The 26,287-nt window shown below is 34.9% G+C and overlaps 1 protein-coding gene across 7 annotated transcripts in view; it reads left to right on the forward strand.

Annotated features, from left to right (window-relative positions):
- The window catches only part of GSK3B (glycogen synthase kinase 3 beta), a 255,961-nt gene that overhangs the window by 84,551 nt on the left and 145,123 nt on the right, over positions 1-26,287 (forward strand). For 6 of the 7 annotated variants that reach the window (XM_073231586.1, XM_037013045.2, XM_037013046.2 and 3 more), the window contains exon 2: positions 13,348-13,541. In XM_073231586.1, coding sequence (XP_073087687.1) covers positions 13,348-13,541 — 194 coding nt within the window. Of the gene's footprint in view, positions 1-10,726; positions 10,926-13,347; positions 13,542-26,287 lie in introns of all 7 variants that reach the window. The other variant, XM_073231585.1, reaches the window with a different exon arrangement.

Raw genomic sequence — 26,287 nt, forward strand, 5'->3', positions numbered from 1 at the left:
TATGTTTTCTTCTAAGAGTTCTATGGTTTCATGACTTACATTAGGTCTTTGATCCATTTTGAGTTTACTTTTGTGTATGGGGTTAGACAATAATCCAGTTTTATTCTCTTGCATGTACCTGTCCAGTTTTACCAACACCAATTGTTGAAGAGGCTGTCTTTTCCCCATTATATGTCATGGCTCCTATATTAATTGACCATATATGGTTGGATTTATATCTGGGCTATCTAATATGTTTCATTGGTCTATGGTTCTGTTCTTGTGCGAGTAACAGATTGTCTTGATTACTGTGGCTTTGTAGTAGAGTTTGAAGTCAGGGAGCCTAATCCCCCCAGCTTTATTCTTCCTTCTCAGGATTGCTTTGTCTATTCAGGGTCTTTTGTGCTTCCATATGAATTTTAGAACTATTTGCTCTAGTTTGTTGAAGAATGCTGTTAGTATTTTGATAGGGATTGCATTGAATCTGTAGATTGCCTTAGGCAGGATGGCCATTTTGAGAATATTAATTCTTCCTAGCCAAGAGCATCGGATGAATTTCCATTTGTTAGTGTCCTTTTTAATTTCTTTTAAGAGTGTCTTGTAGTTTTCAGGGTATAGGTCTTTCACTTCCTTGGTTAGGTTTATTCCTAGGTATTTTATTCTTTTTGATGCAATTGTGAATGGAATTCTTTTCCTGATTTCTCTTTCTGCCAGTTCATCATCACTGTATAGGAATGCAACAAATTTCTGTGTATTAGTTTTGTATCCTCCAACTTTGCTGAATTCAGAAATTAGACCTAGTAGTTTTGGAGTGGATTCTTTAGGGTTTTTTATCTACAGCATCATGTCATATGCAAACAGGGACAGTTTAACTTCTTCCTTACCAATCTAGATGCCTTTTATTTCTTTGAGTTGTCTGATTGCTGTGGCTAGGACCTCCAGAACTACGCTGAATCAAAGTGGGGAGAGTAGGCATCCTTGTCTTGTTCCTGATCTTAGAGGAAAAGCTTTCAGCTTCTCACTGTTAAGTATGATGTTGGTTGTGGGTTTCTCATATATGGCTTTTATTATGTTGAGGTACTTGCCCTCTATACCCATTTTGTTGAGAGTTTTTATCATGAATAAATGTTGAATTTTGTCAAATGCTTTTTCAGCATCTATGGAGATGATCATGTGGTTTTTGTCCTACTTTTTGTTGGTGGATGATGTTGATTTCAGTGGAATCTTAATCCTGTTATTTGCATATATATTGAAACCAGAATGTTTTTAACGGTTTTTGGAATTTTATTTCTACACATGAATTCAAGTTAATTTCATAATCTGGACATCCAGTAGTACCTTTTCCCGTTTGGTCTTAGAAACACATTGATGTATTGATAATAGAGTCGACACTTGGAGTTTGAACAACTATATTAATATGACTTCTCTTATTAGTTTAATTTCTAATAAGCATTAATTTGCTCATCTGTGAGATGGAGGTAATTTTGTGCACTTCACAGGATTTTTAATGTATTTATTAAATACTCACTAAATGAGGTGTTATGTGAAAATAATTTAGTAAGGTACCTTACTTTATATTATAGGAAATACTGAACCCAGAATTTGAATAAATACCGAATCCAGATTTCATTAATAAATACATTGTCTTTGGACAGGAAACTCTATGAAGGAAGGGGCCTTGTTTGTCTTATTAATTTGTAACCCCAGTTCCTTGTACAGTATCTGTGTGGTATACAGTGCTTATTAAGCATATGAATTAATTAGTAATGACTATATATGAACCTAATATTCTACTGTGTTCTTTCCTTACTCTATTTTCAAGATTTTTGAAACCTGTCTATCAATCTACTGTTTGCCATTAATATGGGAGAATACTTACCAAAGAGAAAGGATGTGCATAGTATAAATATGTATGTGAGAATATTTTATAAAGCTACCAGAGATGATTTCATTAAAGTACAAGTACTCTATATAGACAGCATCTCTCTGTAGCACTCTCATTTTACATGGAACTCAATTTTCCACTGATTTTCTTTTAAAGTAAGTATGTGTTCAAAGCTTCTGCAGATTGTAGAGGTATGTTATGAAAAGGAACTTAACAAGCAGTCACTGTTAGCAGACTTATACTGATCCTGTCCTGGTTTATCACTAGGTCAAGTAGGTAACAGTAGACAATGACAAAGACCAGTTGAAAAGGGCAAGGTTAGGAAAGTCGGTTTTCCCAAGGATGAAACTGTTTTTTTAAGAGAAAGCATTTCCTACCTTTAAGTTCCCTTGGCTTCTGACACTGTAAGCAGTGAGTCAGCAGTGTGGGAAGTTCTGTGTCCTGGCATGAGGTGTCCCAGCATGTTCTTCTATGACCCGCTAGCAAGAGAATCAGTCATACTTAGGTAGTACAATTGGAGTCAATTCTTACTATAGTCCTTTGAGTGATGGACTGTGTGGTTCCAGTGGCCTTTATTTAACAGAGCCCAGTTATCATCTCTTCTAGCTGAGCTTTGTGGAGAGAAATGCTAAGTGGACTCTGCTTTGTGAATTGACTTAGTTGATCTGTGAGTACTCTTCCTCTCTGGAGAGATGGGCCTGAGATTTGCCCTACTTAAATATTGCTAGATTCTCTAAAGTCCGTTTTTGTGGGGAGAGTGTTGGGGCATGTTAAATCAGTTTTTAGAGGGAAGAAGAGGGGGGCAAATATAAAAACCAATATGGATTTGATTCCAAGTACTAAGAGTCATTTGGGACAATGTTGTTTAATATATTTTTCTCTTAGGCATATTCTTTGTTAACTGTAAACATAACAATGTACTCATGTAATTGTAAATGTAAACTAAAAATTGATCACTGTTGGAAAATGTGTGATTCCTTGCAGATGAATGGCAGAACTCTTCATTGTTACCTGGCTGTTTTATTTTTCATAAAGTGATTTTTGCAAAGCTCTTAGGAAGTACCCTATCTCTTTTCCACTGAGTTCATACTCGGTATTTTAGGCGTATTTCCCCCTAGATTATACAGGGAAGGCTTAGCCTGTAAACAGATGTGTTCTAAAAACTCATCAGCTGTTTTATAACGTAGAACATACTTTCCCACTGAAAGTTTAGTAAATATGTAAACTAAACATGGTTAGGTTCCCAGGCTATACTACCAAAGCTTAACTTAGCCATAGTTAGCCCAGATATCTACATGTTTACAGTGAAAAATAATAGAAAATAATAGTATTGTAGAAATAGTAATGAAACAAAACCAATTCTCTCTAAAATTTAGTTATGAATGCTGGTACTTTATTAATAAAGGGATTTAATCTGAGGGAGATAAGGAGTAGAGATTTATGGGAGGCTGATATATCTTTTTGGGTTCCTTCAGGAGCTCTATCGGTTGGTGGCATTGGCTTTTTAACTCATGGCTTTACTTTCTGTTGATAATGGCATAAGCAGAAGTGCTATCCTTTTGCTTACCTAAGTTCACTTAGCTATGGCTAAGGTAGTTTTTTCAGCTCTTGAGTGGAATGAAGAGAATACGAAAGAGAAAGAAAGAGAAAGTTTCCACAGTTAACTAAGATTTGAAAAAAATACAGAAGGTGGAGTCACCTAGATGTTGTTGACTGAGGTGGATTTAATTGACCTAAGAATAATGCAAGTGTAAGAGAGTTGGGGGAGAGGATAACAGTGTGAATGGTTGCTGAGGTGTGTGTGGTGGGTGGAGGGGTGATGATGAGAACTGTTCGGTTAGACATCTCTGTGTTGGTCAGTGGCTGATGCTGTGTGTCTTTGGAAGCCATTTAGAACTGGGACTGAGGAACCAGTGTGCTACTTTGGTATTTACATGGGCACACAATTCTGAGTTGATTTTCATGAAGTGGGATGGCAGCATCACCCAAATATAATATACATTTGGAGCATTAAAAAAAATTAATTCAATTATGATTATGCAGCAAATATGCTGTGTTACCCATAAACTTGTGAAAAGTAAAATATTGTAGTTTATCCAAACAGGAGATTCCTAAAACTGTGTGATGTAGAGATACTCAGTTTTCATATTCCTTTTTTGTTTATTGATTAGAAAAAATCATACTTCTCTGCATTTTTAGTTCCAAGTTATGTTTCTTGTTTAGAATAAACCAATCCGAAAAAAAGGACAGGAAATGTTCGTTCTATTCCTGCAAAAGTAGCAGCTGTTGTAAACCACTGGATTAGACTTTGTATTTTGATAAGTCCTTTCAAGTGCTTACGTGTTTGCTATCAGTTCACTGATTAGATTTTCCTCAGGGAATTCCAGCTATTCTTTTAGTCATTTTAAATTATTTGTCTTTCAGCTAAATGAAGCATTTGTAAAATGAAACATATTTATATTAAAAGATATTTTTGCAGTTTATATTAAAAGGTGTGAGGATGCTTACTGAAATTATGATTATATTGGACTGAATTATTTTTATGGATTTATTTTTGGACTAGAAATAAATGGCTTAATTCTCTTCCAGTTTTAATAGGCATTGGAAGGTCTGTTTCTAAACTTGGGTATTGGATGACTTGGATTGTAGTTTTCAATATAACTATATAACCTTGAGCAGTTTTATTTATCTTTCAGCTTCAATTCTCTCCTCCATTTGATTTTAGTTCTACTTCCCTGTGATAAAATGAGTTATAAGAAATAGGTCTTTGGTTATTCAGATGACCAAATATATATATTTCCCAGATATATTTGGTCTTCATCCACAGTTCTGAAAACACTTCAGAGGCTAAAAGGTGAAATGGATGTCTTGTCATTTTAAAGTGAAACTTTTGGACCCCACCCAAGGGTGGGGGCTGGAGGTTGAATCAGCCAGTGGCCAGTGACTTAGTTATTCTTGACTGTGCAATGAAGCCTTCACAAAAATCCACTATAGGAGCATATTTCTCTCTTGCATCGTGCTTCTCTGTCAGTAAGAACTTCCATGCTTGGGGAACCAGAACATGTACATGTGTAACCAAGCCAGGCCCCAAGATCCAGGAGGATAGAAGCTTCTTTATTTGGGACCTTGTCCTATGGATCTCTTCCTCTGGCTGTTAACCTGTATCCTTTATTAAACTGGTAAAATGTTTTCCGGAGTTCTGTGAGCCACTCCAGCAAATTAATCGAACCAAAGGGGGATGACCTCCAATTTGTAGCCAGTTGATCAGAAGCACAGGGAGCAGCCTGGGATTTGTGACTGGCATCTGGAGTTGGGAGTGGAGCGCAGAATTGGAGGATGGAGCCCATAACCTGGGGAATCTGGTGCTGTCGCCAGGCTGATAGCATCAGAATTGAGTTGAGCTCTTGGAAACTCTGCTGGTCTTCAAGAATTGCTTGGAATTGTGCTTGGGAATACCCCCCAGCCCCAACCACACACAAGCACGCATGCACGCCCTGGAATCGGGTCTGGGAACTTGAAAGGAGTTTTACTGTTGTGTATATTACTGCTGTGTATAATAAAAACATAATCCCTCATAGCACTGTTGCCTGGATAAAGTGAGGTAATGCGTCTGAATAGATTTGTAAACTTCTAGCTCTCCACAATATGTTATTTACAGTTATGATAGGTGATGATGGTATATGGTGATCAAGGTTGGTTCCAAGGGAAATTGTCAAGTCGGTGAGTATTGTCATGAAGAAAAATTTAAATGTACTTTCTACTATTCTCACCCACTCCCTGACTCCAAATTGGGCAGCTTGTAAATGAAGCAGATAGCATGGTTAAGATTTAAAGATTCTAATATAAATTCCTAAAAGCTGAAGCTCTTTACACACATGCTGCAAGCCTTTTAGACTTTCATGGGAAATAAACCTGTTTCTAAAATACATCTTGATATTATTTCAAGTGAGGGCTTAAGACCAAGTGAAATATTTATTCATTTTGGGTTTGGTTTGACTTTATTCCAGTTCACTGTAGTTAGAAAAAAGGAAAATATGCTTGATTTCCAGTTCATGGCTCATAAGTAAAATAATATTTATGTTCAGACTGTCGAAAATTAATGTGGTACATTCTGGCTTTGGTTTGTCTGGTTTAAAGCAAAATTTGGGTTTTAAGAGAAGATAAAAAACTGAGTGAATTAAAATTAGTTCAAAAGGAGTATGGATATTTTGAAAACTGATATATCTCATAATAAAACTTGGGTATCTAATGGACACTTGCATTAGAACTTTCTGCTTTGATATTCAGCTTTGCTGAAAATAAAAAATTGATTTTAGGATCTCAACCCCTGTGTTATTATTTTTATGGCATGGTCTTAAGAAAAGTAATATAGTAGGGTACAGGTTTTAGAGTAGGATCCTGTGGGTATACTTTATTAAAGGGGGGGTTACCTTGGGCAAATTACCAAACCTTTTCAAACATCTTACTTTCTCCTGTTTATTAAATGATTATCATGGGTATGTCACAAGGTTGTTGTAGGGATTAAATTGTACTGTGGTTCTTTCTCAATGTATGGTAGCTGAAACTGCATTAAGAATCATGCAGGGAGGATGCTTATTAAAAGGACAGTTTCCCAAGCCCCACTTGCAGACCTGTGTCTCTCTCTAGGGGTAAAATTCTAGGATCTTCACTTTAAATTCTCCCAGGTGATTCTTATGTCTTCTGTGAGTGGTGCTTTCAAACTATAAAACAGTATTTAAGAAATACACTTATGTATAAAATGATATAAATTGACCTTAAGACCTCAGAGATGTTCCTTGTCCAGTTCTTATCCATTGCTGCATATTGATGCTCCAAATACAGAATTATTTGGAAAAGGTTATGAAATGAGTAATTCTCCTACCTGTATATAAATACACATATGGCAAGTTGGTTTCAAATGTTTTGGCTGTTTGTTGTCACTATGTTTTCTGTAAGACCTCTATTCTTTTTTACTGCATTTGACCCTTGAAAAACACAGGGACTAGAGGCACAAAAGTCCACATGTAGCTTTTGACTCCCCAAAACTTTACTGATAGCCTACTTTTGACCAGAGGGCTTACTGATAACATAAGCAATAGTTTAACACATTTCATTTATTATATGTATTCTATACTGTATTCTTATAATAAAGTAAGCTAAAGAAATGAAAATGCTTTTTTTCATGTTGTGGCAAATCTCCAAAAATTTGTCCAATATATTTATTGAAAAAATCTGTATATAATCTGTATTTATTGAAAAAATCTGAACAGTTCAAACCTTTGTTTTAAGGCCCAACTGTACTTTTAAGGTGTTTCTGTACCTACTCTGGGGATTGATATGTAAGAAGCAGCGAAAGTACTGCTTAAGGTTTAACGTGACGTGGTCCATTCCCAAACCCTGATGATTCTGCCTGAGTGAGGCTTACATAAATTCAGCAGCAAACATTTGCCAAGCACCTGCATTGTGCTGAACCCTGTGCTAATAAGCACTAGAGAAATGTAAATGATTCAGATAATGTCTGGCTTTTCTAAGAGCTCTTAGTCAAGTGAGGGGCTCAGACTCTTAATAATTATAGAACATTGTGATAAGCACTGAAGTAGGGCATTTACCAGCTGGTGAAAGAACAGCAGAGCAGAATAATGTTTGCTATTTCCACTGCCAATAGTTCAAAGTTCAGAGGAACTGTAATTTATTGAGTACCCACTGTGTGACATGCAGTTAAAAAAAAACAGCTGCTTAACTTAGTTCTTTAATCATCACAACAACACTATGAAGTAGCATCTATCTCCATTTTATACTCAGTGTTGGAATATGTGATTCAAACCTTGGTATTGGCTTCAGAGCTCATATTAGACCATCATGCCTTTCTGTAAGGACAAAAACTTGGCTGAATTTTTTTTCTTTCTCAAAAGAAATTTTATGATTCTTCAGAATTGATGCTTGTTAATCTCATTGACCTAGTATTTTACTGTGATTGAAAATGTGCTGTTTTGCTGATGGGTACTGTGGAGTCCTTTCTGTCTCGTTTTTATCCTCTGTCATCCTATGTTTTTCTTCCTATTTCTAGAAGTATAAACATCTTCAAAAGCCAACCCAGTTGTATGACATCTGTCCGTTTTGTTTCCCCTGTCTTTCCTGTAACTCAACACCAAAAAACCCTAAATAATCTGATTAAAAAATGGGTAGAGGACCTGAATTTTTTTCCAGAAAAGATAAGCAGATGGCCAACAGGTACATGAAAAGATGCTCAACATGCTAATCAGGGAAATGCAAATCCAAACCACAATGAGCTATCACCTCACACCAGTCAGAGTTGTCAATCTCAGCAAGACAAGACCTTAAGTGTTGGTGAGGATACAGAGAAGAGGGAGCCCTCATACGCTGTTGGTGGAAATGTAAATTGGCACAGCCATTCTGGAAAGCAATATGGAGGTTTAAAAAAAAAATTAAAAATAGAAATGCCACACAATCTAGTAATTCCACTTCTGGGAATTTACGCAAAGAAAACAAAAACAAAACCACTAATTTGAAAAGATATATGCATTCCTATGTTTATCACAATGTTATTTACAAGAGCCAAGATATGGAGTAAAGATGTACATATAACAGTGGAATGTTACTCAGCCGTAAAGAATGAAATCTTGTCATTTGTAACAACATGGATGGAGCTAGAGGGTGTTAAGCTAAGTGAAGTAAGTCAGAGAAAGACAGCAAACACTACAATGAAAAACATTATTATGGTTGTCTCTTATTTCTCTTTGTGATAAACAATAGGTATTGCTGTTTTCTTTACTAGTACTATTTTTACAAAAATACTTTGTATCATCTTTGGTGTGCTGGTCTCTCTGGACTTTTGTTACAGACTTAACTTCCTGTTATTTCTACACAGAGTTAATTCTTAAAGGAAGATCTTACACAGACGGTCATTACTGATATTCAGTTTGCATCAGCAGTATGGATTATTAACATCTCTAAAGCTTCTCAGTTAAAGAGTGCCACAGTTGTTGCTTTTTCTCAGCTCTGAATCTTAGGAAACACCAAATTAAATGGCTATGGTATGTTCAACTTTGAGATTTATTATTCATATGAAATCATATAAAATTAGAATGTCAGTGTCAGATACCTCCTAAATATTTAATTTAAGTGTGCTTGAAATCTCCTTTTGGTTTTTGGATGCCCACTCCACACTTGATGTGGATGGACCATGTTAGGCTGGCAGGGACATTTGTTCATTATCAGGGTTGTTGGTCTAAGGTGTGACTGGAGACCAAAAAGAAAAAAGAAAAAAAAAACAGGAAAAAAGGCAACCACACAAGGTGTTGCTTTTAAGCTACAGACCTGTGTTTGAGAGGTTGAGAACAAGGTTGCTTGTATCATTTTGGGATATGCCTAAAGGCTTTTGTAAAAATTGTATTCTATATTTAACTGCCTCAATAGAAAGTGGTGGTTCCTTTGCTTATCAATTTTCCATTGCTTCATGAATCTGTTGTGGTTTATGTATTTAAGATTTATTGTGGTAAACAGTAGGAGATTTGATTCTATTTTCTAATTATAACAGGAAATTTATACCACCTGAGTGAAATTTACTTTGTAATGGAGGACAGGAATCCTCTGGCCAGAGAGAGGACCTGGAGCCAAGCTGTTTTATTGTTCTGCTCTTGTTGCTTCTAAGAGACAGTGGCATTTTTTGGAGACGAGTATGAGCCTCACTATACCATGCATTCTGGGAAATTTAGTTTGGGCAAAGTAGTGACTTTTTTTTTAAATGAGGCATATTTTTTATGCTTTCTAGCTTTTCATGAGGGTTTTGTTTTCTTGGTAGCAGCGTTTAAAATGCTAAGATCCCAAATTATCCAGTTTCTAGTAGCAAATGTTAAATTGTTTGAACATCAGAGAATCAGTTGTTTTTACATCTTTGTCATCTGTATGCTTTTGCTTTGGGATAGGTTTCAAAATCTAATGTTGCCAAAGTATCTTTGAAAGTAGCTTTGCTGTTAATAAGTGAATAATTGAGGACTGAAAGCTATAAAGATTATTCATGTATTCTACTTCGTATTACTCTGGAGCTGATCTTTTTACATTGTATTTTCAGAAACGTCTGCTTCTTTGAGGCATGTAATATAGTATATGAAGTTAGTTTTCAGCTGTAATAGGATGGTTGTAAAATATAGTAGAGGCATTCTGAGGGAAGTGAAGAGTTCTACTTAAAGCTTAATAATACTGGACAAGATAATCTATTTTAATCTGTTCCTCATTTGCATAGTAAACATAATATATCACTGCATTTATTGTGTTTCAGTAGTTGAAACAATCAATTGGAAAGTTCTCTGTAAAGTGAAATTTTATATAGCTATTTTGTTGCTAAGTCAGCAAATTACAGTGCCAAATGGTGACATGTTTTTCCTTGGCATGCTATCTGCTGACTGTCCCATGTGCTACTGATGCTCATGCCAAGTCATCCCAGTATTATCTTGCCATTCTTTTACAGCTGTGCTATTTTAGATCTCTGATGGAACAGTCTAAAGAGCTTTACGATTTCTGAATAAAAATTCCAAGAACCTAGAGGTAGAAAGCCTGAGAGCATTGTTCTAGTATATCTAGGGATTTCATATTAGTAGGGAGTATAGCCAGTAAGAGTTCCCAGTAGTTTTGCTAACTGCTTGAAAGAGAATAGAGGAATCTTTTAACTTCAGGTAAGATGGTAAGTGGTGTTTTACTAACTATACAAGAGGGTGAAAAGATTGGTCCTTGTTCACATTCGGTTGTAGTTTAAAATAAAGAGGCCTCAAGAATCTCTTTCAGTGGTAGGATCTATAGAACCCATCTGTTTATCTTTCTACTCTGGTTTTAATATTTTTGCAGAATTACCTCATGTGTGCCTTTTCCCATAAGCAAATCATGATGCTGGGATAGATGTTACTTGGCTTAGTAACTGAAGTTGAAGAGATACTCAATCCAGGGGTTGCGATGGGTATGTTTCATTGCTGGTTCCTGAAGACCTGAAACCATTTTTCTGAAATGTGAAGAAGGGTTTTTCTAAAAATGCAACCTGAGGAGACAGGTGGGGAAAGTCATTGTACTTGCTTATATTGCTTGCATTCTCTTAAAAGAACAATTAAGCTGTGGCTACTGTTTTCTTTATTAAAGTATGGTTATACAGTAGACAAACATTATTTTTGGTTGTATCCCAGATGGCTTTTGTTTTCAATTAAAATTGTAGAGTACAACAGCCATTCTTAACATCCATTAATTTATCTTAAATAAAATGTAATGATATTTTGTTTTTTGAATTAGACCTGTGAAATTTTGCAAACAACTTGTTCAGTGAAATTATTAACTCAACAGTTACTGAATTTGTTTGTGGTGTGGTTTTGACTTGGATGATCTAGGGAAGAGTCAGACTGAAATCACTTCAGCTTTCTTTTTTCTTTGAGACAATTGGATTATAAGAAAATGTATTCAGTCCTTAGATTTTAATCTTTTGGCTGTAACCTAGATCTAGATCTGTTGATTAGAGTTTGAGTTCAGAAGATTAAGTCTGTGTTTAGGATTGGTGTAATACAGGTAAACATACCTATTTTATAAATGAAGAAGAAAATAACTTATAAGACGGTTTATAGTCAACTTGAAAAGTTGTAGTAAAGATTAACATGGTCAGAAATGAAAGTAATGTGGGTTATTTTTTGGGAGTGGACATGATGATTTAGAACTCATGTTAAACTAGGTTTTTAGCAAGTATATACAAGGTTTATTAGAAAGTGAGATGTGAAGGGAGCATTTGAAAGCTTTGAGAACTGCTGCATGTGTATTGGCTTGTACTGGGGTTTGTATGCATTTAAAGTATATATAATGCTGTAATAAATAAAAATGGTGTTGTTGACAAGATTTGAGTTACTCATTTTATAAGTGGTGGTGGATTTGTGCTGGCTAAATCATACCTGTTTGGGTGTTGCACTTTGGAACTAAAGACATACATGTTCAAGATAACTAGCCATGATATAATACAGACTGCCTTCAATTCATCTAGCTATGTTATGTAGGAATCATTTATTCCTTTGTATCTGTCATGAAGCTGCTTTGTGGGTAAGAGTTTGTTAGAGGTACTGCTCATTGACTTTTGTCTATATTAATACCTGTGTGAACTTAAATGGCTATAAATATTGGTTGTAATATGCCACTAACATTTGGATATTCATTTATCTGGCAGTTTTATATTTGGGGAAAAATACTCAAACCATTGGAAAATTAGATTTTTTAAAAAATCGTTTTACATGTGAAGTACAAAGGAATACTTCATAATCTTAGCTATGTATCTAGATATAAATATGTTATTTTTAATTTTATTAGGTTAGTATGGATTCAGTTATCATCTTAAAAATAAAATTGATGTAATGGAAGAATAACAGAGGAAAAGAAGAAAAAGCAGCTTAGTCAGTGAGCCTATGGACTTACATTATACTGAGAATTGGTTTGAGATTTGTCGGGGAAGAGAGAAAAAGCACATACTGTAATTGCTACTTCACAGTGATTGTAGTTATTGGAATCTGCGAGTATTCTGAAGTCGCTGAAACAGTTCTCTATAAAATCAGGTGCTAGGTAGCATAAAATGGTTTAGAATAGTTTAAGAATTCAGAGAACAAGATGATTGTGGACAACTATTCCTAGTCAAGTAGGAAGGAGATGGTTCTTGAGCTTGAATTGAAGAGAGTCTTTGGATTGTTGCTGGGGGGAAGGGAAAGCAGAAAAGGTAAGGAGAGGGCCATGAGTGGGCCCAGACCACAAAGCCAGTGAGCTACTTATGAATGAAGCGTAGTTCAGAATGGCTGTGGTTTTTCTCTCAAGTTCTACCTCTCATCCCCAATTTAATATGCTTCCCCCTGTTCCTTTTCCCCATATAACCTTTTTCTAAGAGGTATTCGACTATTTCTTAAAAAGAGGAAAAATAACAGAAATTCACAGCCTTACCTTCCTAAAAGCAGAGTGGTCTGAATAGAGTCAGCATATTTAGACATTTTCAGTTAAACTTTTTATTTTCAAGTAAAATAAGGAAGCCTTGGGGAAAGAACTAGGAGTTGGACAGATTAGAATTTAGAGTTGGACAGATAAGGATTCAAACACTGTTGGGTCTACTACTCATTTTTTGACCTTGGGCAAATTTAACATTCTTCCCATTATGTTTAATATGGAAACAGTACGGTCCACATCACAGTGGTGGTGTTTTCATTAAATGAAGTCATGTATATTAACTAAACATGGTATCTGGTATCTGTTCTGTATAGAATGACTGAATAAATAGTGGTTAAAAAAGTTACTTAAATTGAAACAAATAGTTGAAGTATTTCTGTATGATTAAACTAAGATGAGCATTTAAAAATAACTTGTAGTAAAGAATATAGTTTACTTTTTATACTTTGACTCTTTTAACTTTAATTTTCTGTTTAATTCTTTACAGTTCTCATTTTTCTGTCCCTTTTTTTGTTTAGGAGACAAAGATGGCAGCAAGGTGACCACAGTAGTGGCAACTCCTGGGCAGGGTCCAGACAGGCCGCAAGAAGTCAGCTATACAGACACTAAAGTGATTGGAAATGGGTCATTTGGCGTGGTATATCAAGCCAAACTTTGTGATTCAGGAGAACTGGTTGCCATCAAGAAAGTATTGCAGGACAAAAGATTTAAGGTAAGACCTTTGGTATTTCATGTATTTTGTTGCTACCAATACATGTAAATGAGTGATTTTCCAGTCATTTCTTCCTGCTTCAAATTTCATTTGTGCAAATTTTTGTTCACTTCAACTACTGTAGCAACTTTATTTTTCATTTTGTATTTTGTAGAGATAAAAGTTACTGAAGACTGCAATATTAATTTTGAACCATTGCTTTAAGTGATACATGTATTTAGAATGTTATGAAAGGTAGATGAAAATTTCTTAATTTATACTTTTAAAAAGTGACCTCTCCTTGAGAAACACTGCTTATAATATATGACCATTTGATAGTTAGCTTTGCTTCCTTTCTTAAGAAATTTCTTTTGAATCTGTGATGCAGCATTATCATTTCCCCCCGTAACTCCCACCTTGCTTTTCTGTTTTCTTATGTCTCTGTTCCATCTGCCCCTAGAAACCAGCAGTCCCCATAGTTGAGTTTATTTTCTTTTCTACACCATCTCTTCAGGGATCCTATGCATGGATGTTCAGAGGTTGCCTCTATGTTACGGTATAGTGGAGAGTCAGGAGACGTGGGCTCTAATCAAGCCTCTACCATTAGCAAGCTGTACAGCTCTGTTCCCTTCTCTATTCCTCCCACCTCTGAAACATTTTACTCTGGAGTCTCCCCTCTTCTAGGAACTATGCTAAACATTAAGGGATAGAAAAATAAGAGGTGATCACTGCTCTGAAATAGCACACAGTCTAGTGTCAGTATGCTGTAGGAGGCCTCAGATATGCTAAAGAGGTTTTAAAAAAATTATAAAGTTTTTGTCTTCAGTTCTCACTCTCTGACCCAAGCTATGGCAAACATAGTTCTATGTTGTCAGATGCCCACTGGATCTTGATATATGAATGTTGCACTGCTGTCTCAAATTGGCAAGGCTTCTTACTTAACCCTGACTCAATTTGTAAGACCCAGTGGAAATCCTTTCTCTTGGTTCCCCTTCCTTTTGCGTTTTTCTTATAATGATTTTATCATTCACCTTATCATTCAGACTCTTCTATTCCCTCATACCTTATATCTACTCATTATCAAACGTGGTTGATTTTCTTTTTTCCTCACTGCCTTATTGATTGGATTCTTCCCCTCAGTACTATTCTAGTCATGTCTCTGTCATTATTTGGCTTAATCAGTAGTAACATTCTACCTCAGATCTGCTCACTTCCAGTCCCTTTTGCACACCAACACTAGAATAATCCCACAGGCCACTTTAGTCATGTTGTTTCTCCTACACATAAATATTCTGTGGTTCCTCATAGGCTAGAAAATAAAGCCTTCCAATAAGATTCAGGAGCTTCTGTAGTCTTGCCTTACCTCCATTTGTTGTGGATTCAGGAGCTTCCATAGTCTTGCTTTACTTCCAGTTACTCAGCTTTCCAAACCTGTCACTATCCTTGAAATACATTGGTCTTTATGATTTCTCTGCCTTTTTTCAGCTGCCCTTCTGTTACTCCTGTTCTCCTGCTGTCTAAATCTTGTGCACATATAAAGACCCTTGTCAGATTCTTTCTTTTTGAAATTCCCAGGTTCCAGCCATATCTTGCTATTCTAAACTCCTCAAGCACTTTATTGTCCATAATTTAGGAAATTCCCAATTTTTTGCTTGACAAAGACTCCTATTTTTATTATGTGTGTTCCTGAATACCCACATATTAAAATATTTTTTTTTGGATTAGTAGTTGATGACAGCAAATACTTACCAAATTCTTACTAAGTGCTCAGTGGTCTACTAAGGTCTTTACATGAGTAGTGTTATTAGAGCCTTACCATTAGTATTGTGAGATTGGTACTGTTATTATTCAAATAAGGAAACTTACACACAAAGAGATTATAAATTAACTTGTCCATGGTCACACAGTTAGCAAGTGGATAGATGGGAAGGTATTTGAGTCCAAGTAATCTGACTCCAAAGGGTTTTATTACATTTTATCATTGTTGTATCAAACCCGTATCTTCTGCCCAGAGAGTATTTGGGTTAGTTCTTCTTTTACTTACTTTTTTTTTTTTAATAAAAATATTTCCTTACTTTAGCATAGTTAGGTTATTCATTAGAAATATTCATCGGTATTTCTATGTATCCCTTATAACTTTATCTCCATTCTTTTAGATTTTTTTAAAAATTTGTTTTCTACCATATGATTTCACTTATATGTGGAATCTTAAAAAAACGAAACAAACACAACAGGAGTAAACTCAACAGATGCTGAGAAGTGACTGGTGGTTACCATGGGTGGGGGTTGGAGTGGGTCAGTAAAATAGATGAATGGGATAAAGAAGCACAAAATTTCAATCGTAATGTAAATTAGTTATAGGGATGAAGGTACAGCATAGAGAATATAGTCAGCTGTGTAGCATCTTTCTGTGTTGACAGATAGTAACTGCATTAAGAGGTGCGTATTTAACAATGTAGGTAACTGTTGAATCGTTATGTTGTATACCTGAAACCAGTATAATATTATATATCAGTTATACTAAAATTTAAAAATTATATTTTTCAGTCTGTGAAACACTAAAATGGTTCTAAAAGTCAGAAATACAAGTGTCATTCCTTCTCTATTCTTCTGTCTTGTTTCCACTCACTCCCTACACATAACCAATTTGTTTGCATTCTGGTTTATTTTTTTTCTGGGTTTTGCACTGATGAGTAGTTAAGTGAATTTTTCTTTTTCTTTTTTTTATACAAAAGGTATATTAGAGATACTTTAATATTTGCTTTTTCTCTTAACTGTAGTTTCTAGAAAACATAACACTTAAGAGATTTTTCTCATCCTTTTTACAGCTGCGTAGTATTGCAGTTCATTCAATCACTCTTTTATGTATAGATACTTAATTTCTTTTCAATATTTTACCTCCAAGAGTACTTATGAGAATCTTGTGCATATAATTTTTTTAATTAGATGTTTATTTTCAGGGTAACTTAAGTAGGACTGCTGAGTCAAAACATACATGCATATATAATCTTGTTTGATAAAATTCCCCTCCATAAGGATTGTACCAGTATGCATCCTCTCCAGTAATATGAGTGACTATTTCCTCACCACCTTGACAACATGCATTGCTTTATTTTTTCAGTTTTTGCCAATCTGATAGGTGAGAAATGGTATTTCATTGTATTTTTAATTTACAATCTTACTATAAATTTAGTTTAACATCTTTTCGTCTGTTCAAGGTCAATTTTATTTGTTTTTGTGTGTGTGAATTTTTCTCTCCTTTTTTGGGGGGGAGTTTATATTTAAAATGGGTTTTTGTTCTTTTCCTATCAACTCTAAATAGGATTCTTTTTTGTTCTTTTCCTATCAACTCTAAATAGGATTCTTTATTATAGATTTGGTCTTTATCTGTAATATGTGTTATATTTTTGCTTTAGGTGGTTTTTTTTTTTTGCCACGTTAAAAGCACCCCTCGCCCATGCAAATCTATTGTTCTTTTGTTGTAATCTGAATTTTGAGTTATGATTAGAAAGCCCTTTCTTCCTTTTTTTTATTAAGGTATTGATATACACTCCTATGAAGGTTTCACAAGAAAAACAATGTGGTTACTACATTCGCCCATATTATCGAGTCCCCCCCATACCCCATTGCAGTTTCCATCAGTGTAGTAAGATGCCACAGAGTCAATACTTGTCTAGAAAGCCTTTCCTTATGTCTTTTCTTATAGAAAGCCTTTTCCTCAGGCTACAGAGAAATTCATCCATATTTTCTCCTGGAGTTGTAAAATTTCACTTCTTACATTTAGGCCCCTGATATATTTGAAGTTTATTCCTGCGTATGGAGTTCACACCCATATATGGTATGAGTTACTGATCTAGTTTTGTACTTTCTAAATCATTAACCAGTTGTCTAAGAACAATTTATTAGAAGGTATATCTTTGTTCCAGTGATTTGAGATGCTATTGTTATTATACACTAAATTTTCACACATAGTTGGTCTATTTTTGGACTTCTAATTCTGTTCCACTAGGTTTGCATATGCCTTTGTCAGTACTGCACTCTTTTAATTATAGAGCTTTAGAATATGTTTTAATACCTGGTTGTGCTGATTTGCTCTTGCAGCTTTTCTTTTTCATGTTTTACTGGTTACTCTTGGATGTTGTGTTGATTTTTCCATTTGGATTTTGGTTTCAGTTTGGCTAGTTCTATATAAAAGCTTGTTGATATTTTTAATTGGAATTTCATTAACTTTATAAATGAGGGAGAACTGACCTATTTTTAACCTTGCATTATCTTCTCCAGCAATAAAAGGTATCGTCCCATTTTTTCAACATCACTTTTGTGTCTGTCAAGGCTTTTGCTTATACAGACTTGATATTTCTTGTTAAGTTTATTCCTAAGTATTTTAGTGCTTTTGTTGCTATTGTATAGTTTTTGTTTTGCTTTTCTTCTGCATGTTAAAAAGTAGTAAGTCAGTTCTTTCCACTATGCCACTTTTCATTTGTGGAACTTAAGTACTTTGTTCTTGTTAAATGTTAACTGTTTCCAAAAAAAATTTTTTTTGATATTTTGACTAATTCATTTCTCTCAATTACATAAAATAGCAGCTTTTCTGACAATTTAAAATTCTGTACTCTCACATCTGATTTGCATAGCTTCTGCCTAGGATTACATTAAATAAGTAGTATTTCCAGAAAAAGGTTGGAATAGTGTCTTGTCCTTCTTCAATTAAATAAACCAACCTGCTGAACCTGCTAGTGTCAGTGAGAGGCAGTTTGTTCTGGTGAAAAAACAGAGATAAAAAGGAAAAGGAGTAATTATCTCTGTATTAGTAGTCATGTAAATTGTATCTAAGACACTGATTTTTTAGGAGTTTCTGGTATAATAAGCTTCATTTCAGTAGTGTTTCACTTACATTTGAATGCCTTTTTCCTGTGACCCCATCATACAGTGGCACACTACTTAAACTAAAATTAAACTACCTCACCTGGCCAGTTTGGAAGTGCTTGTGGTAGAGAATGCTGTTGTATTTGTTGTGGGGTAAACTCCAGCTAGGTAACTTATGTAGGATCCTTTGATATTAGAATAGGGAGAAGATTAATCAATTGCGAAAGCTACTACTAATGGTTGTTGAGGCTGAGTTTTCCAATTTGAAAGTCAGCAAATTGCATTTTTAATTAATTAGTGATCTTAGCTTCATTGACTATTAATTTTAGTTCTCCTTTGAACTAAGTCACAGGTTTCAGGTCTCTGCTTGGTTTCATTTGTTCTGTGGTTAGGATATGGGAGTAGAGATGTGAAGTGTCACGGTTCTGTTGTGAATGGAGAGTGAGTAGAGCCCTACTTTTAATATATAACGGTGGACAGTGAGGAGAGAGAACATCTGGTTTTGATCCTTATGGATATCCATTAACTATGAACCTCACTTTGATCATCTGTAAAATGGGGATGTTTCCTACTATAGCAGTGCTCCAGCCCAATGTTTGTCACATAAAAGAACTCAATAAATATTGTGTTCCCTTTTTTTCCTCTAGTGTTGTGTGAATCAAATGAAACAATTATGAGAACATGTTCTAAATTTTAAAAACTCCTTATAATTAAGTTTTGTTGTTTTTGTTTTTAGGCATTTGAATTATTATAGCAAACTGCTACTAACTTTGGATTTTTTCCTGTTTTACTTAATCTTAAATTTGGTAATCCTAGTTTCAGGCACCTAATTAATTTTATTTATATAGCTATTTTAAGTCATTTGTGGAAAAATTATTTCTTGATAAAACTGACAACTTAAAAGAAATAGTACTCTTAAGTTATGCCATATGGAGTTGTGTTCTTTGGTTCATGAAAACTTGTTTTTATAAAGTGGAAGCTTAAGCTTTCCTACCCAGGAGAGAGGGGAGGACTGTGGCAGAGTGTAGGAAAAAAACACTGCAGTGCTTCTCTAAAAAAATTACAGCAAAATCAAGGGGAAATCCTCAACCCAAGGTTGAATCATCAGACCCCAGTGTCTCCTGGGTAAAGGACTCCATTCTTAATATCTTCTGTACTCAGTCATTGGCTGGGAATAGTGGGGGGAACCTTGGCATGACCCTAACAAGAGGATGGCTTTGCAAGCTCAGTAGCTGGGACTATTGGACCAATGACGTTCCGTGCAGCAGATCTGAGAGGCACATTTTCATAGTTGTCATAACAAACCTCTTAAGGACACAGACTGTTTTATGCTTCTTTCCCAAGTGCTTATGTAGGGTGACTACTAAAATATTTTAATTTAATTAAAATTAATTAATTTTTTAATATTTAATTAAAGGTTTGTGTGGAGGGGTTCTATTGATTTTCTCTTTAAGTTATACATAGTTTCATTCCCTCTATTATTCCAGAGAGAAAAAGTGGAATCATGACATTTGTGATCCTAAATGTTTTCTTCCAGGTTTTCAGTGGCTTAAATGACTTGAGAAGAGAGATAAAGCTTAATATAAGGTAGCCAGGGCAGTTAGGCAGGAAAATTGTTGTTTGTGCTCTTGGTCTTGTATCTAAGAATCTGTTTAACCCAAGGCCACAAAGATCTACCAATTGACCCTTGAACAGCATGAATCTGAACTGCAGAGTTTCACTTATATGAAAACTTTTTCAGTATGTTGGAAGATTTTTTGGAGATTTACAACAATTTGAAAAACGTTTTCTTTAATCTAGGTTACTTTATTGTAAGAATACAGTATATTATACATATACAAAATTTGTTAATCAATTGGCTATGTTACTAATAAGGCTTCTGGTCAACAGTAGGCTATTAGTAGTTACGTTTTTGGGGAGTCAAAAGTTATACATGGATATTTGACTCCGGGGTGGTTGGCACCCCTAACCCATACATTGTTCAAGGGCTAACTGTACTCTTAAGATTTCTTTCAAGGCTTTTTTAGTTTAAGTTCTTACGTTTAGGTTTGTGCTACATTTGGAGTTAATTTCTGTGGCTGGTGTAAAGAAGGGGTCCAACTTTAATCTCTTGCAGGTGGATATCTAAGTTGTCCAAGCTCTACTGGTTGAAAAAATTACTCTGTTTCTGTTGAATTATCTTGGCATTCTTATCAAAAATCTATTGGCTGTAAATGTAGGTGTTTCTAGTCTCTGAATTCTATTTCATTGATCTTTGTGTCTTTCTTTGTGCCAATATCACACTGACTTGATTATATTGTAGTAAGATATGAAATCTGCAAGTGTGAGTTCTTCAACTTTTTTCTTCTTAAGATTATTTTGGATATTCTAAGTCCATTGCATTTCTATTTGAATTTTAAGGTCACCTTGTCATTATCTTTTTTTAAAGAGCACCTGGAATTTCAGTAGGATTGCATTGAATCTGAAGGTCAGTTTTGGGAACATTGCCATCTTAACACTAAGTCTTTTAATCCATGAATATGGAATGACGTTCTCTTTATTTCTTAATTTTGTAGTTTTCAATGTACAAGTCTTAAAATTCTTTTGTTAAACTCATTCCTAAGTATTTTATTATTTTTGCTATGTTAAATATATATTTGCTATGTTTTGCTATGTTACGGTGAACTTTTCCCCTTAAATTCAAATTCATTTTCAGAGTGTTCTTTGCTAATGCTTGATTATTTTGACACCTTTTCAGCATGTAATTTTTACCTGTGTTTGCTGTTCATTTTTATATTAGGTTAGGTTAAGTTTTATAAATGGTCAACCTAAGATAAAAGATCCATCAAACAGATAGAGTGGTGGTGGGATATAGCAATTACTGAACACTGGGGTATAATTTCTGTTTTGCTTAAATTATTCAAATGACTTCACTGCTAATCCCCAACTAGTCTCTTCTGGTTCCTTTAGCTTGATTATAATACCTGAAGGTCCTTTGCCACCCTTACTAGTTTTCCATTTTCCTAATGCCCAAAAAGTATTGAATATGGCCCTTTATTAAACTGGACAAGTTATTTCACTGCTAAATATGTTTCCTGTTGGTAAGAAGTAAGGAGGAAATGTTTAATACTTACACTTTTTTTTCTTAGAATCATGTGAGCGACCTTACATGAAAATAGCTTTTTAAAACTGTGAAGCAAACCCAGTATCATGGGCCTTCTCTTCAAATTATATTTTGTCATCTTTAGCTTGGGATAATCTATCTAGCCAGATTTATTTGAATAAACTCCTTTGCTTTACTCTTCCATTAAAAAACCTTCACTGACTTCTTGAGTTTTGATCAATTGTTAATTGAGGATAGCCAACTCCATCTGTACCTACTGAGTGCAAAGGACTAAATTAGATGTTGTATAGGTCACCAGAGGGGATATGACAACAATCTGTCACATTCAAGGAGTTCAATCCATGTAGGATGATGAGACAAATATTTGGAACATGAAGTATTAAGCAGAATATGTATTTTGGTATCAGATATGTGAGTTCATGATTTGTATAGAAGGAAAATCATCCTGTAGGTGCCCTTCAAAATTGTGGTTACTTAAAGTTCTAGAGAACCTACATGGTTTATATTCACTGTTTTGGCTAGATAACTAAGGTGTACTTTAGGGTTTACTGAGGAGAATATCTGGTCATTGTAGCTGTGCCTGACTCTTGGTGATGCTTCCATACTGAATAGGAAAACTTGAGGGTTTTTACAGGGTGAGGAAGGAGTTAGGCATTGGGGCCTTTTTAGTTGAATAGGTAGGATCTTTCACATCAGTGCATTTTGTCAAGTCTTATTAAGGAAATTGTATCTTTCTGAGTTTTTTCATTGACATATATACTCTTAAGAATATTGTCATTGACATATTATTTCATTGATATGTTTAGAAGTATATTATATGTCAATGAAAGAGTTCAGAGATACTAAATAGCTTGTTACCCTGTTATCCATGTAGGAGTGTTTTCTTTGATATGTTAACCAAAGGCAAAGGTTTTTTGTTTGTTTTTTTTTAAACAAAATTACCTTCTGTTTGTAAGAATTAGAGGAAGAAGGTTTTGTTTTTCTCATGATTGTTTTAATGCACTGACCTTGAGGAAGAGATGAATACATTTGTAGATGTACATACTATTTGGTGGGCAAGAAGCTGACTCAAGGATAGTATTTTCAAGCCTGCATCATTGCCCCGTGAGTATAGGACCCTTGCCCAATCTTAGTCTTCAGTGATCAGTTAAGAGAGTGAATTGAGAGAAAAGTAGTATATCACAGCTTTAGTCTTCTGAATGGAAAATGGTCTTATGTGTGTTATGAGGGGTGGGGTTCATGATTTAGGAACTTACTTGTCTCTGTAGCAACCCCCTTCTATTTTTTTGACTGGTAGTGATATTTCTTAAAATAAAATTCATTGTATTTTATCTCTTTTGTCAGCAGAGGTGTTATTTTATGTCTTCAATCTTAATACTCATTCAGCATTTGATTATTGATTACTTCTATGGTCTGGGCCTTGTTCTAGGCTTTGTGGATAAAGCAGTGGACAAAACAGACAAAAACCTGTGCTATTTTTAAGCTTATATTTTAATGGGGAGAGATGGACAATGATGAATAAATATGGAAAATAGATACGGTATGTCAGAATGTGTTGCTCTGGACATGAAAAGCAAAGAAGGGAAAAGGAATGCTGGGAGTGAGTGTTGAGGTGTGACAATGTGACATTTCATTGTAGGTGAAGGGGACTAGATATTCAGATGTTTCGGAGAAGTTAGTTCCAGATGGAAGGAATAGCAAATACAGACCCTGAGAGCAGTGCCTGAAGTGTATGAGGAACAGCCAGCTGGTTAGTTTGGTAGGAGAGGAGTAATGGATCAGCAAGTAATGAAGTAAGCAGAGAAAGAAGGTAGGGATGGGTGAGGTAGTTTATAGAAGCCTTGTTAGCCAAAGTAAGGATTTGGGCTTTAACTCTTTTCAAAATGGGGAGCCACTGGAGGTTTTAAGCAGAGAAATGTCATGGTCTGACCTACATTTTAAAATTTAAGATCACCCTGCCTGCTTTGTTGAGCATAGATGGAAGGTAAGCAAGGGGGAAGCTGAAAGACCATTTAGGAGAAGTTATTTAGTACTTTAGGCGAAAGACTCCTAAAAGACTTGCATTGCAGTAGGGAGATCGTGAGAAATCAGATCATGGAGAACATACACACATACACATGTACATATAAATATACTTCTACGTATACACACACACACAAATACATATCTATAGTTTTTTATGTTACATAATTGTAGATACACTTGCAATTGTAAGACATAATACAGAGAGAGCCATGTACCCTTTACCCATTTTCCCTCAATAACATCTTGCAAACCTGTAATACAGTATCACAACCAGAGATTGACATTAATATGACCAGTAGTCTTGTTCATATTTCCCAGATTTACTTGTACTTTTGTATGTGTTTGTGTACTTAGTTCTATCCAGTTTTATTACATGTGTAGGTTTGTGTATTTACAACCACAGCCAAGATATAGAACAGTTCCATCATCACAAGGGTACCCTTCTAAGGTGACATCCCTTAAACCCTCCCCACCATCCCTACACTCCTCATGCCTACTTACCCTAGCAACAACCAGTAATCTTTTGCCTGTTTTTATATTTTTGTTACTTTGAGAATGTTATGTAACTGGTATTATATATAGTATGTAACATTTTGAGATTGGCTTTATTTGCTCAGCATAATTCTCTGGAGATTCATCAGAGTTGTTACATATATCAATAATTAGGTATTTTTTATTGCTGAGTAGTATTCCATATTACAGATATACTACAGATTGTTTACCCATTCACCACAATACACCCTAGTAGTATTCCATATTACGGATATACTACAAATTGTTTACCCCTTCACATCTGATAGCTATTCTGAATAAAGCTGCTGTGAACATTTATCTGTAGGTTTTTGTGTGAATATAAATTTCCATTTCTATGGGATAAGTGCCCAAGAATGCAATTGCTGACATCTTGGATATATTTTGATGGTGGAGCCAACAGGATTTCTTGACAGATTTAGTATGAGATCAGAGAGAAAGAGGAATCAGGATTTTTGGCTTGCACAACTGTAGTTGTGCAGAACCAGAAGAGTAGAATTGTCAGCAGTTGAGATAGAGAAAGCTATGGGTAGAGCAGGTTTAAGTAAGATCAAGAATTTTGCTCATGGCATGTCAAGTTGATGTATATTATATACAGAAGAATTGTCAAGAAGGCAGTTGGCTTAAAGATTCTGGAGTAGACAGGAGAGATCTGGTCTTGGGATATAAAATTGAGAGTCATCAGCTACTGGAAGAGATAATAATAAACACAGGTGAAAAGGGGTGAGAGACCAAGTCCTGGTTACCCCATTGTTTAGAAAACAGGGAGATTAGGAAGAACTAGCAAAAGAAACTATGAATTTGTCCAGGGAGGAAAACTAAGAAAATTTATTGTCACAGAAGGCAATTGGAGAGAGTAGTCCAAAAAGTGAACTACTTGCTTGTTATCTATTTTTGTGGAAACTGTAGTTACAATATGTGGGCATATAGTAATAGCCTGAGATTTTAGTTGGGGATATTCTAGTGGTAGATAGGATGATGTCTCATCTTTCTAGTTTCTTCTTAGTAAGGAAAAAAAGGAGGTTTTGAGTTTTTGTTTGCACATTCATAACATAAACATCAACAAAAAAGCTAATAGGAATGATTTTAATTTAATTCAATTGAATAGGAATTGAAGATAGGAATTGAAACCTACTAATTAAGATCCAAGTTAATTGTATACTCGTTCATGAAAAATCTTTTAAATGTCAGGCATAAGTTCTTTCTTTTTTTAAAAAACTCACATAATTTTTTTGATACCTGTAATGAATGGCACTTAACATTTTCTGTCATGTGGTATAATTATTTACATACTTGTATACTTGTCTCACTTTGCATGACAAGTGCTTTCAATACTGAAGTCCTGCTTTATTGTCATTCTCTTCCCCAACCATATAGTAATAAATGAAAATTGTTGGAATTGAGTTCATTTCATTGTGGTAGTTAAAAGCATGGGCTTAGGAATCTGACACATCTGGATTAAATTTTTCTCTGCTCTTTTGGTTCTCTTTATGCCTCCACCCACTCTGTAAGAGGTGATAATATTGTTGCCTACTTGATTGGTTTGTGGAGAGGATTAAATGATGTCATGAAGATGGAGCTTGTTAGGGTCTCGATTCTCAGCCATCCATCATTACTATGCTAATAACAATATGTCCATTATTATATTGACTTTCAAAGATACAAGGCTAAAGGAGTGTTGCATTTAAGTTAGAATTGACTTACATGCTGGGTAAACATTTGAGAATCTGTGTTACACAGTTAACCCTTGAACAGTGTGGGGGTTAGAAGTATCAACTTCCTGAGCAGTTGAAAAATCCACATGTAGCTTTTGATTCCCCAAAAACTTAACTACTAATAATAGCCTACTATTGACTGGATATCTTAGTGGTAACAGACAGTTGATTAACATATTTTGTATGTTATATGTGTTGTAATACTGTATTCATACAGTAAACTAGAAAAAAGAGTATGTTTTTTTTTTCAAATTGTTGCAAGTCTCCAAAAAATTTTCCGGTTTGTATATTGAAAAACATTCACATATAAATGGACCAGCATTTATGTAAACCTTGTTGTTCAAGGGTTAACTGTATTTTCTTCAGTCCGTAGTAGCTGATAGGAAATAGAAGTCCTTTAGGCTCTCCAGGCATCCTTTCTGTTGTTTTTCTTTACTGGGTAAAGTTGTTTGTGTAGTTGCCTGGGAAAATCAGCATGCATGAATCCTGTGTAGATTTTCTATAAAATTGGGTTTCTTTGTAGAGCA

Source organism: Manis javanica, chromosome 3, assembly GCF_040802235.1.
Source record: "Manis javanica isolate MJ-LG chromosome 3, MJ_LKY, whole genome shotgun sequence".
NCBI classification, from domain to species: Eukaryota; Metazoa; Chordata; class Mammalia; order Pholidota; family Manidae; genus Manis; species Manis javanica.